The sequence below is a fragment of the Zootoca vivipara genome, chromosome 15 (genome assembly GCF_963506605.1).
Source record: "Zootoca vivipara chromosome 15, rZooViv1.1, whole genome shotgun sequence".
In the NCBI taxonomy this organism is placed as follows: Eukaryota; Metazoa; Chordata; class Lepidosauria; order Squamata; family Lacertidae; genus Zootoca; species Zootoca vivipara.
In genome coordinates, this window is record NC_083290.1 from 7,538,802 (window position 1) to 7,551,395 (window position 12,594).

At 39.0% G+C, this 12,594-nt stretch overlaps 1 protein-coding gene and 1 long non-coding RNA gene across 7 annotated transcripts in view; one reads left to right on the top strand and one right to left on the bottom strand.

Annotated features, from left to right (window-relative positions):
* Positions 1-12,594, bottom strand: part of LOC132593242 (uncharacterized) — a 329,416-nt gene that overhangs the window by 268,893 nt on the left and 47,929 nt on the right. The gene's annotated exons all lie outside the window — the stretch shown is intronic.
* Positions 1-12,594, top strand: part of VEZF1 (vascular endothelial zinc finger 1) — a 34,968-nt gene that overhangs the window by 804 nt on the left and 21,570 nt on the right. Inside the window, exon 1 of one of the 6 annotated variants that reach the window (XM_035139378.2) lies at positions 185-3,043. The exons of the other annotated variants lie outside the window; for them this stretch is intronic. Within the exon in view, the coding sequence (XP_034995269.1) occupies positions 3,041-3,043 (3 nt within the window). The 5' untranslated portion in view covers positions 185-3,040. Of the gene's footprint in view, positions 1-184; positions 3,044-12,594 lie in introns of those variants that run through there. 6 annotated transcript variants of the gene reach the window in all.

The following is a 12,594-nucleotide window of genomic DNA, read 5'->3' on the forward strand; positions in this document are numbered from 1 at the left end:
CTCGCTCTCCCTCTTTCTCTCTTTTCTCCTCTCCTCTCTCCCGCACCCTCCCCCCCCCTGCAGCCGCCTGCATCCGAAACAGCAGCCCCGCCACTACCGAAAAACAAACAAACCTGTTTTGCGTAGGTGGTTTTCCTCATCCCTCCCCCCCCCCAAAATACTTTGCCTTCGTTTTTTGTGTGTCCATTTTTTCTTCCCAGAGAGGGAGGAATTCGAGCTCGCTCTCTTTTTAATTTGGGGAGTGGTGGCTGCCCTCCGCCCTCCCGTCTGCTCATCGTATTTGCTCAGATATTGATGGCCGATGTTTCTTTTTTTAAGGGGACCATCCAGTGTTTTCTCCCCCACCCATTCTAGAGTCCCCCCCCCACTCCATCTTGGGCTCATATCGGTGGCTTTTAAGGGGAACAAAACCTGTTCCCATATATATTATTGTACTTCTTGGGGCTTCTGTGCTTTTTCTCATCTTGTGCTCAAGTATCCGTGCCCCTTTATATGTTAAACTCCTTGACACATTAGTTTTTCTTTCTCTCCACCCCACTGGATTTTTCTACTGATATATATGTGTGTGTGCTCTTAGTTCTTTTTTATGTCCTAATTGTTTACGATTTTAATTAATCTCCTCTCCCCTTGCATATCCCTCTCCCCACTCGCATTTTCAGCTGCTGCATTCTTTGGCTCCCCTCAGTTCTTTAGGACTCATTTACTAATTTTCCCTCTTCCCTCCATGAGCTTCTCTGTGCTCTCTCTTGCTTCTTCCCTTGCCACCACATTTTCGGCTGCATTCTTTATTCCAACTCCCTCCAAATGCCTGCTATGAGATTCTCTGTACACTCTACTTTCTTCTCTCCCCTCAACTCTTTTTGCATTTTCCATCTCTCCCCCCACCCTGTGTTTAATTGGGATTCTTAAATTATTTTTCTCTCCTCACTCCCACAATGGAAAATAGGATTTTCTGCATACTTTTCATTCGCTGCAATCTCCTCTACATCTTGTGTTCTCCAGCTACTTATTTTTCTCCCTCAATACTTCTGCTGCTTTGGGACTCCTTAACTAATCCTTACCATGTCCTCTCTACCCCCTCTAAAAATTCTCTACACCTTTTATTCTCCAGGCTCCTAGTAGTTTTTGGTCTGCATTATTTCTCTTGTCCCAAGATACTTTTGCTGCCTTTTATTATTAAAAATAAGTGCTGGCTCCCTCACCCTTGCCCCATTTATTTTGATTTTATGTTTTCTTTGGTGCTTTATTTGCATTTATTCCTCCCTTTTACTCCGATCATCTGCACTTTCCCTTTAGTCTTTTAAGGTGCCATAGGGCCTTATGTGTGTATGTGCGCGTTCTGAAACTAACGGCTACTCTGGAATTTCTTACTTTGTAAGTTGCTGCTACTTTGGCCGCCCTTCCCCCAGCATGTTACCTTTAACTGTTCCCTCCCTTTTTTAACCATGTTTTTGGTGGTGCCAATTTTACAGATTTTTAATTCTCTTTCTGTCCTGCAAATCATTGATCTTTTGCCCCTCCTTACTTTGGCTTGTGGAATTCTGTATTCCTCCCTCTTATGTTGTTTTCCAGTTTTGAACTGAGCAGCTAATTCTTGTTCCCTAAACAATTATGCTCTTCCACCTTTTGCAACTTTGTCCTCCCATTTTTACTACCTTTTCTGCCCTCATATTTTTCTATGTGATGTGCCTCCTGGTTCCTTCTCCCTCTTTCTGTTCCCTCTACCTTTTTCCTTTGTTCCCCCCTCAGTTTTTACCATGAACTTTTAAAGCATTTTTTTTCTTTAAAGATTAATCACTTTCTCCAGTTTGTCCTGTTTCCTCTCCCTTTTTTCTAAAGATGTGTATTCACATGTTTCATTTCCTCTTAGCCAATTCTTCAAAAAATTGTCACTTTCTCTACCCTTTTGTTCTGCTCTCCTACTTTAAGTTACTATTCTCTTCTCCCTTCTCCCATATTCTGTTTTCTCTCTGTTACTCTGTCACATAAAGGCCTTCTACTTCCCCCCTGGGTTTTTACTATTCTTCCCTTAGGAAAGTAGTTCACTGTCTCCTGAAAATTATTTGTAAGTGGTTCTTTGAACAAGTCTTAAGGACAAATTATATTTTAATTTCCATGCCTAACCCTCTTTATCGGGATATAGGTCAGGAATCCCCTTACCTGCATGTGGAATCAAATACAGCACTGGGCTTCTTTGAGGAGAGAGCATGTTGATAATGTAGCTGGAATTTGTTGACTTAATAAGAAAACGTTGGGACAAACCATCTGGGGTGGGGGCCGGATATGTTCAGGTTCCTAATCAATTTACTAGTCTGCAGTTTTGATTTCAAAGAATACTTGCCCATGATAATTTTTGAGGGATTGCTCTCTAAAACCAGGGCCTGAGTGAATGATGAACATGTCTTCTGTTAAGCAGCTCTCCTTGCTTAAACCCCTTTGAAAAACAAAACTCCCATTTACATGCTTTTTCTTAAAAAGATGCCAGAATAATGTAGTAAAAATGATGTCATATAGCCTACAACTTGAGTCACTTAAAAGCATTAATATTCTGTAAGGAATGCAGCATGCCAAGCTTACTTCCTCCTTAAATCTACAATCCAAGTGAGAACCTAGATTACAAACCATTCCCCTTTTTTAGCTTGGAAAAAGTAAACTAATTACAATACCTCTTCTCCCCCTCTTTCTTGAAGGTAAAATAATCCTCTCTGCAAATTACAAGTCTGCGTCATTTTCCCACTGAGTCTTCTGTTCTCTTTAAAATACAAAGCATGACTCCAGTTTGAAAACATGAAGCGAAGGAATAAATTGAGGCAAATGCACTGCAGTCTTTCTCTTCTAAAGGAAAATAGTCACCCAAGTACAAAGATGAGTCATTCACTTAGGTGCCCAGTTTTTGGATGGAGGCTTAAAAATCCTCTTGAAAACAGAATCTGTTTGAGCTTATGATAACTAAGAGCTCTTGTGTGACTTTTATCTTTGAATACAAGGAATGAAATGTTTTACCATAGGCAGATTCTAGCAGTGATACATCTGCAGTCCAATGGTGGGTTTGATTTATTTTCCATGTTTAGAGATTTGAACATTGTTAATCTCCTTAGTGAATCATAGGTTATAAGATACATTTTTTTCTTCTCTTTACCAACCTCTACTCCCTTGGTTTCTTTCCATAATAACCACTTGAAGGAATGATTATTGTGAAAATATACATTAGGCCCTTAATGGCTGGCTCACAGTTATATTTGTACTTCACTTTTACTGTTTAGCTAAATAATTTGGTACAGTATTTCAGAGTTGGGGTAAAAATTAATCTTATGAGGAGGTCAACTTCATAAAAATATGCTAATGTCAATCAGTATGCATGATGGATTCTCTCCCCCACCCCCACTTTTTAAAGGTTTTTGATCTTGTTCATGTGTTGAAAATGTTCTGCTCTGAAGCAAGGTGGAGGTTTTACGCCTGAGTAACTTTTGCCTACACTGCTGTCTGAGCTTATGTATATATTAAAGCAGATTTTATAGCTGCCTAGGAAGTACACGTTGCATGTTTAATATTGGGGGAAAGATAACCCATCTAATAATGCAACCAAGGTATGACTCAGTTATGCTAATTGGTTGCTCTGACATCAAGGCTTCAGTGCAAAAAATCTTTGCCTCTGGCAATGGAAGTTCACAATGCCAAATCCTTCCACCCTGGGTCATTAAACTCTTTTGTTTTCCATCACAGAAATCACAGTAATAGAAAGAAAATCATGAGCTGTTGATTTGAATCCCAGGCTAAATAAAAACTACTGTACACTGCAAGTGAATGAAAATGACTTAACAAAAGATAGTCAGATGCTGTTTCATTCTTCGTGCCCTCATTTACCATTTAGCCCCTGATCCTTTTTTAGAAGGCCTTAATGCAAGAGATCAGTAGGAATCACAGAAACCATTGCTTATGGCAGAAAAGGGACATTGATTTAGCAGTTTCAGCAAACTTTTAGCAAGGTGAGATACCCAGGTCTTAAAGTACATACTGTATCCTTGTTCAAATTATTTTTATAGGAGAAAGCTCTATGAGTATATAGAGTTCAGCTATCTTAACAGTTATGTAGGTTTTGTGTTAAAAGAATGAACCTAGCCTCCCTCAGACATTCCCCCTTGCCTGGTGGGGCTGCAAGGAAGAGTTTGGATTGGAAGCTTCCACTTCAATTTCAGATAAACCACAGTTTAGTCTAGTATCCGAACCCTAAATCTTACTGGTGATTAGTGAAAGCATGGCAGCCTCTCTTAACTATGGTTTGAAGTTAGATTGTTTCCATTAACCATAGTAAAATAATTCAGTTTTTCAAGATGTAGATAACATGGCAAGTTGCTGGTAATAAGAGAGGACCTAAATGTCTTCTCATGGTTGCATGGGGGTTGGGGAGAAGAGTGTGCAAGTCCTAGAGAGAAGCTAAGCTTGTTCTAATGATGCTAAACCATAGTTTCTTGTTGGGTCCACACGAACCTAAAAGCTTATTAAAGTGTGGTTTCTTGAATCTTGTCTGAAGGATTTGTGTTCCATTTTGAACTGATATGTTTGTGCCTTGATAATGTGATTTAGGTTAGGTGCCTTGGGCCAAATCTTTCCCTTCCATTATTTTTTATTGGTACCTCAGTTACCAACAGAGGTAAAGGGAAGGGTATGGAAGCAGATGTAGGAGCTGTGCTAATCACTAACAGGCTCCTTTGATAGAGGTGGCTATGGCCCTGACCCCCTGCTGAGAATTGCTTGCAGGCTGCCATTGTAGATAATGTGTGCAGTGTATTAAAATATGTAAAAACTTTGTATGAAGATAATTGGGCCCTGAATGCTTACTGTCTTCAATTTTTGTGTGTAGAGCCTACAGGGAAATACACATACAGTAAAAGAGTTAAAGCTTGTCTGAGTTAGGTTTCCAGTGGTTGCATCCTTGGCTGCAATTGTTTTACAGGATCATTATGATATTTTAGTTGAAATCTTGATGAAAAGTGGAACCTTGTGTTGGGTTCACGCTCTGGTCATCCAGCCTCCAATCCCTGCTATATTAAAGATGCCTGTGAGCTATTCTAACAGGCTCGAGAGCATTTCTGGGACAAAAATGGTTTCGTGCCACACATACAAAATTGGGCGCTCAATTACCTATCCTCCCCCCCCTAAAGAACAGCACAGTGCCATTTATCTTCAGTGAGCAATCATTTCAAAGGTGGCGGTTGGAAAAAAGGTTGCAGCCATTTTTGGTCTCAATAAACTGTCAGATGCTGCATCTGACAGACGTACTTGCACAGGCTTTTTTCTTTTTTGCTTTTGGAGGGATGTGCTACTGATCGTGAATTAGTAATTAGTGACTTGCATGTGCTGTTTTATGCTTTGCTGATTTTATTGTATTATTGTTGTGGGTGGCTTTTATTGAATTTTGGTGTTAGAATTAAAAACCAAATTAAAATATTACATGTCAGCTACAGAAGTACATTTACTAGGTGGCTTAATAAGTGAAATGAATGAATGAATGAATGAATGAATGAATGAATGTTAAAACAAACCTGACAGCAACAGCTAACTTCATAATAATGGGAGGCTAGACTCTCCTAAACCCATCTTTTCAGCTTGGAATATAGTGGAGGATTCTGTAAGGACAGAAATATCTCCTCTTCCACCCTTGCTGAAAGTGGCCAGAGGTGCTATCTTAATTTCCAAACCATGTGCAGATGGAGTAGAGAATGGCAGAAAGGTGATCAGGGAAGCTGAAATACTTCCTGTACTCTGTGCCTGGTGAGATATTTGTAATGGCTTGTGGGCATGATGCAAAACCATGTTGTGGGTCACCGGTTGGCTATTCCTTGTATATGAGGTGGGTTAGCTGGTTTAAGTCAGGCTATCTCACGTGAAAATATGTATATGGTTGAAACTGTACGATTCATGAGAGGGTTGCATGTTGTTTAGACTTTGTTTTCCTCTGAAATAAGCTATACAGGTGTTTCAGTACCAGCCTATGCTATCCAGAGAGCCCAGTTCTCACAAGGCTTGTGCATGCCTCTAGTGTGAACATAACATGGCCTGGATTTACTCACTCAGCATGCCTTTCAAGTCTCCTGAAGCTATTTCTAGTAGCAAAAGTTTGTGAAAGGCTTTGTTTTTCACTTTAGTACTTGATAGAGTGCCTCTAGACATGAACTGCAGGGGGAACTGCAGAGGTTCTTTCAAAACATGGTTGTTCAACTCGACTTCAATAAGGTCTGTCTTCAAATGAAGAACCATTTCAATGCTGGATTCTGATTCAGACGAAAAATGTATGACTAATTTTGGTTAATCCCAACTATTGAAAAGCAAATGCCAATGCAGATCATACAGCGTGAAAGGAAAGAAGGCTCAGTTTTTTTCTTACCTCTGTAGACAAAATTTAAATAAACTGTGCTGGTAACAATTAATTTGGCCAGTTGAAGAGAACCTATAGGGTCTGATTCCAGGAGGAGCAAGAGTACAGGCAAACTGTTCATTCCTGGGAAATGACATAGTGTGTACAGTCGTCTTTCTCTGCAGTCATTCAGGGTCAGCTTGTACTCTGGCAAGTTTTAAGAAGTCTCTGCTTGAATTCTCCCCAGTCCTATACAGTGAAACCCATTTATGGTTTTAAAATACTTTCTTTACTTTGAAAGCAAGCTTAGTACAACTTTGATTTGTTAAGGTTGCCAAATATTACATACCGGTAGTACCCCTAGATAACACTTGAGTATGGCTGGAAACCACCCCTTCTTAAGCAGTCATGGAATACTTGGGCAACTGTATTCATGGGATCTCTTTTGTCTTCATGCTGGGCAAGTGAGTTTCAAAATGGATACAGCTAGCACCTATTCTCACATCTCCCTTGATTTATTCTGTCTGATACAGAGCACTGTCAAAGGCTCTCCTTAAATGCTGAGAAACAGGGCCACACATATACTCTTTAAGCACAGGTTAGCATGCATTTGAAAAGTTGCTCATCTGAGAATATTTCTCTTGTGAGCTTTTTTTATATTTTTTTAGCATTGCAAAGTGAGAAACCCAACCAAATGTCATGTCCTCTCCTACGTTTGCTCCCTCTATACAAGTGTAGTTCAGCTAGAACTACGGTATTCCCTTTGTCCTTGAGCCCAGCTTGTTTGTCCTCTCCATGGCATCCAGGTGATATGGCTTGCAGGCCATAGACCCATTATGAATTCAGAAGTGAAGCCTCTTGGGTTGTCACCAGATCCTTGATATTTGCCGATCTAAAATCTATTCCCCAAGGAGCTGCTGACAGAATAAGAAGTACATTTCTTATTTTCACCTGTCTTCAGCCTGGAATGCCTTAGTCATTGTGTTACTAAATATATACATGTCAGAAGGTGTGAGTTCCCAGTACATGCTCCTTGTGTTTAGTTCCAGCATGGGCAAGCTATTACAAGCACAACTGACTTGGTTGTACAGTCTGTCTGGCGGGCTCAGGGTTGGCTTTCAGAAGCAGCCTTCCTGTCAGTGGACTGGTGTCGACAGTTGTGTTATCCCCCATGTAATGTATCCACAATCTAATAGAGCAGACTGGGCATTATAATTATATTTGTAACTTGTAGTTAACCAAATAGGCTGTCATTAAGATAGGGATCATGTAATATGTTGAGCAGCATGGCATACACCCAGTCATTAGCTGCAAGAATTGCTCCCCTCAGGAATTAAAAAAATGGTTTGCTGAAACGTGCACCTTACTATATCCGCCTGATGAACGCCTGTATTTAGAAAGCAAGTGGCTTATCTTCCTTTTGGGGAAATTACTGTGGGTGGGATTATATAACTCTAATGTCCATTTACCTCAGTTCTTATGTTGAGGATTTGCTCTTGTATTTATAGTGGGAAAGAATGGCATAGTAAAAAGGTGGAAACTTCATTGGTTTTGCAGGTGACATTGCTATTTAAGTTGGCCAGCAATTTACTTTAAGAACACACTCCTGGTGGTTCAACAATGGCAACAACAAAATATTTCCTTCCCCCATTATATGGCTGAAATGAAGAAAGCTAGGAGTAGGGGAGGGGATCTTTTTGTGGAAGGGCTGAAAGCTCTGTCAGTTGTACTGTATTAAAAACAAGTTATTAGGTTTAAAATGTTTTAATTCTAAGTGTGTCTTTTGTTCTGGTTGGAGGATTTGGGGTTTTAGTAAAAAAAGAAAAAGGAGATCTCACATGTCTGCCTACCTATATTTAAGTCTGCCTACCTATATTCTAGGAGTATGATTGGTTCAAGCAGGTTTAGTGATGAAGTTGAAAAGTGAATACAGTGGTACCTCGGGTACAAACACTGTGGGTTACAGGCTCCGCTAACCTGGAAGTAGTACCTTGGCTTAAGAATTTTACCTCAGGGTGAGAACAGAAATCGCACAGTGGCTGCACAGCGGCAGCAGGAGGCCCCATTAGCTAAAGTGGTACCTCAGGTTAAGAACTGTTTCAGGTTAAGAATGGACCTCTGGAACGAATTAAGTATGTAACTAGAGGTACCACTGGAGTGATAATAAACATAAGGCATAGCCCAAGTATGGTCCCAAGTATTTAAGTATTAGTTCCTCTGCTCTAATGGTCAGCTGCTTTCCAGAAATTCAGGCAGACATCTTTCCCATCACTAGTTGCCTGAGATCTTACTTGGCAATGCTAGAAATTGAACTAGATACCCTCTGCAATGCAAAGCTTGTGGTCTGCAACTCTCTTTGTCTCTTTTCTGGGTTCCTTGGAAATTGCCCTGGAATCTTCTGCAATCCATAGTCATTCCTTGGTACTTCAGTCAAAATGGGAAAAGTCCACTGAAGAGAAAAAGTTTGAAAACCCCGTTGTTGGTTATGTCACTTTTCATCACAAGAGAGTAACCCAGAGCAATTTACAAAAACTGTGGCAGTCTGAGTGGGCAGTCTACATGAGACTCTCTGGGTCAGACCAATTATATGCAAATCTGTTATCCTAATCTTGGTGGAACTTATTTTCAGTAAGTATTTGAGAACAGTGACCTAAAAAAAATGTTGTAGCTGCAATTTTCAATCCTTACTATTTTCTATTATTTAGGATGACTTGCTCTTTAAAAAAAGTTCAATTCATCAGCAGTCAGTCTGCATAAATATACTTCCCAATAATCAGCAATAAGAGAAACTATTTTATTAATATTTTGAAACAGTTCAAGACGCCTCACAAATAAAATGGGTTCTGTAGTGAATTTTACTACTGCTGAGTTGCATTGAGCTTGCCTTCTGCTTTTAACTTTATTTCTAGCCTGAAGCTTACTGCAAGTCCTAACTGCTGTAGTCAATGCATTGGTAACCTCGATGCTGGATAACTGTAACACACACTGTGTGGGTGCTGCTCTTGGGCCTGGTTCAGAAGCTTCAGCTGGTGCAGAATGCTATAACTACATTGCTGATGGAGGCATCTGGCTGACAGCATGTGATACCAATGTTAAAGTACCATATATACTCGAGTATAAGCCTACTTTTTCAGCACCAAAATGTGCTGAAAAAGCCACCCTTGGCTTATATTCGAGTGAGGCAGGCGGTGGCAGAGAAAGGCACAGGACTGGGGGTTTGGAGAAGCCCTGCGACTTTCTGAACCCCTGTCCTATGCCTGCTCTGTGTGAAGCGGTGGGGAGGGAGACATGGCGAGGAAGGGGTCCTTCCTCGCTGCTTCTCCCCCCACCCCACCGCCAACAGCTGGGAAAGGCATAGGATGGTATTTATTTTTATTTTTGAAATTTACCAGTAGCTGTTGCATTTCCCACCCTCGGTTTATACTCGAGTCAATAAGTTGTCCTAGTTTTTTGGGGTAAAATTAGGTGCCCCGGCTTATATTCGGGTCGGCTTATACTCGAGTATATATGCACTGGCTGCCCATCTACAGGCGAACCAGGTTCAATGCGTTTGTATTGCTTTACAAAGTTCTGAACAACTTAGGTTCAGGCTACTTTAGGGACCACCTGAACCCTGATATCCCAGCTCAGTCACTTTAGTCATCTGCTGGAGTGTGATAGAACCATAGAATTATAGAGTTGGAAGGGACCCCAAGGGTCATCTAGTGCAACCGCCTGCAATGCAGGAATTTCAACTACAGCATCCATGACAGATGGCCATCCAACCTTTGCTTAAAAACCTACAATGAAGGAGAGTCCACAACCTCCTGAGGGAGTCTGTTCCACTGTAAAACAGCTCTTTTTTTTTTTTTTTTTTTTTTTTTTTTTTTTTTTTTTGAATTTCATTTATTTATTAAGCATCAATCTTTGTACAACTCAACATAAACAATAAACAAATATTCTGTAAATCAATGAACATAAAAAATAATCCGTAATATCCACAAATAATAATCATAACAATAAAAAAAACAAAAAAAAAAACAAACATACAAACAAAAACAAAAAAAAACAAAATATACAGAGTTTCACCATTTACCAATCACCAGTTACCAATCACCCCCCAGCTCCTACCCACCCCCATAAGCTTCCCTCCTTTATTTACCCGACTTCTTTTTTCACTTTGGTTTCAATTTCTAATTATAGTCCATCACTTATATATTTTCTCTGCATGCATTCTTCCTTTCCTGTATTCCTCTATCACTCTTATCTTATATCTCCACTCTTTATTTTTATAACCCTTCATATCTTTTTATTCTAAACATGTGAACATACCCTCTTTTAAAAAATATTTTTTTATATATTCATCATAACTTTCCCATTCGCTTCTTAACTTTTGTTTCGGTTGATTTCTCAAGGCTACTGTTAGCTTGGCCATTAATAAGTACTCACTAAGCTTGTTTATCCACTCTTCTTTCGTTGGTATTTTGGATGTCTTCCAATATGTAGCTATTAGAACCCTGGCTGCTGTGCACGCATACAAGAACACTGTCTTATTCTTTGGGGGGATCTCTTCACTTAATAAACCTAATAGGTAAATCTCTGGTTTTTTCTTTATCGATTTTTTCATCATTTTCTTTAATTCTTCATGAATCATTAACCAAAACTTTTTTATTACTTGACACGTCCACCACATATGTATAAATGTGCCAGGTTCCTGATTACATCTCCAACATAAATTATTTTTCAATTTATATATTTTGGCCATCTTTACAGGTGTTAAGTACCACCTAAAATACATTTTGATAAAATTTTCTTTTATATTATAAGAAGCCGTAAACCTTATGTCCTGCTTCCATAATTTCTCCCATTGATCGATTTGTATTGTCCGACCGAGATCCTGGGACCATTTGATCATAGATTCTGTCGTCTCTTCTTGAAATAAGTCCCACCCCAGTAATAGATTATATGTTCTGGATAGCAAATTGCTTTTATTTTCAATGAATTCTCTTTCAAATAATGAATCTTCTTTTGCAAAACCTATCTTTTTGTCTGCTCTAAATATATTGACCAACTGTATATATTGCCAATTACTGATACCATAACATTTTAATTCTTCATATGACTTTAATTTATACCCCTCATGGTGCTCTTCTATTAATTGTTTGTATATAGGCCATTTTGTATCAGTGGTTAATTTTTTGCGTGCATAAGCCTCTATGGGAGAAATCCATAGCGGCGTTTTCAAATCAATATACCTCTTATATTTGACCCAAACCTTATATAATGCCCCTCTTAATATATGGTTGGTAAATTCTTTATTTATTTTAGCTTTTCCGTAATTCAGGTATGCATGCCAACCATAGCTAGAGTTAAAGCTCTCAAGATCCAAAATTTTTGTATTTTCTAATTTCATCCAATCCCGCATCCATATTAAGCATTCTGCCTCATAATATAATCGTAAATTTGGTAGTGAGAGCCCCCCCTTTTCCTTCTTTTGTGTCAATAATCCAAATTTTATACGAGGTTTTTTGCCCTGCCATATAAATTTAGTTATGTCTTTCCTCCAGGTATCGAAGCAATCCTCTTTTATTATCACCGGTATAGTTTGGAATAGATAAAGCATTTTTGGTAATATATTCATTTTGATAACTGAGACCCTTCCCCACAATGATAAATGCAATTTGTTCCACCTATCCAAATCTCTTTTAACTTCTTTCCAAACTCTCTCATAATTATTTTTGAATAAATTTATGTTCTTCATAGTGATATCTATTCCCAAATATTTGGCTTTATTCACAACTTTTAACCCCACCTCCTCTTCTAATTTCTTTTGGTCTTTTTCCTGTACATTTTTTATTAATAATTTGGTTTTTTCTTTATTTAATTTGAATCCGGATACTTCCCCAAACTTTCTAATTATTTCCAATGCTTTGCTAATGCTCTTCTCTGGATCCTCTGTTGTTATTAGGATATCATCCGCGAAGGCTCTCACCTTGAAAATTTCCTTTCCTAGTGTGATTCCAGTAATTTCCTCCTCAGCCCTTATCTGATTCAGCAGTACTTCCAGTGATAAAATAAACAATATCGGTGAAAGGGGACACCCCTGTCTAGTTCCTTTTTCCACTACAAACCAATCTGTTTTATCTCCATTTATAATTATATTTGCAATTTGCTTTTGATATATTGCTTTAACTCCCCTACAATAATCTTCGCCTAGCCTTGCCATTTCCAAAACCTTATAGAGAAAGGATCTTGATAGG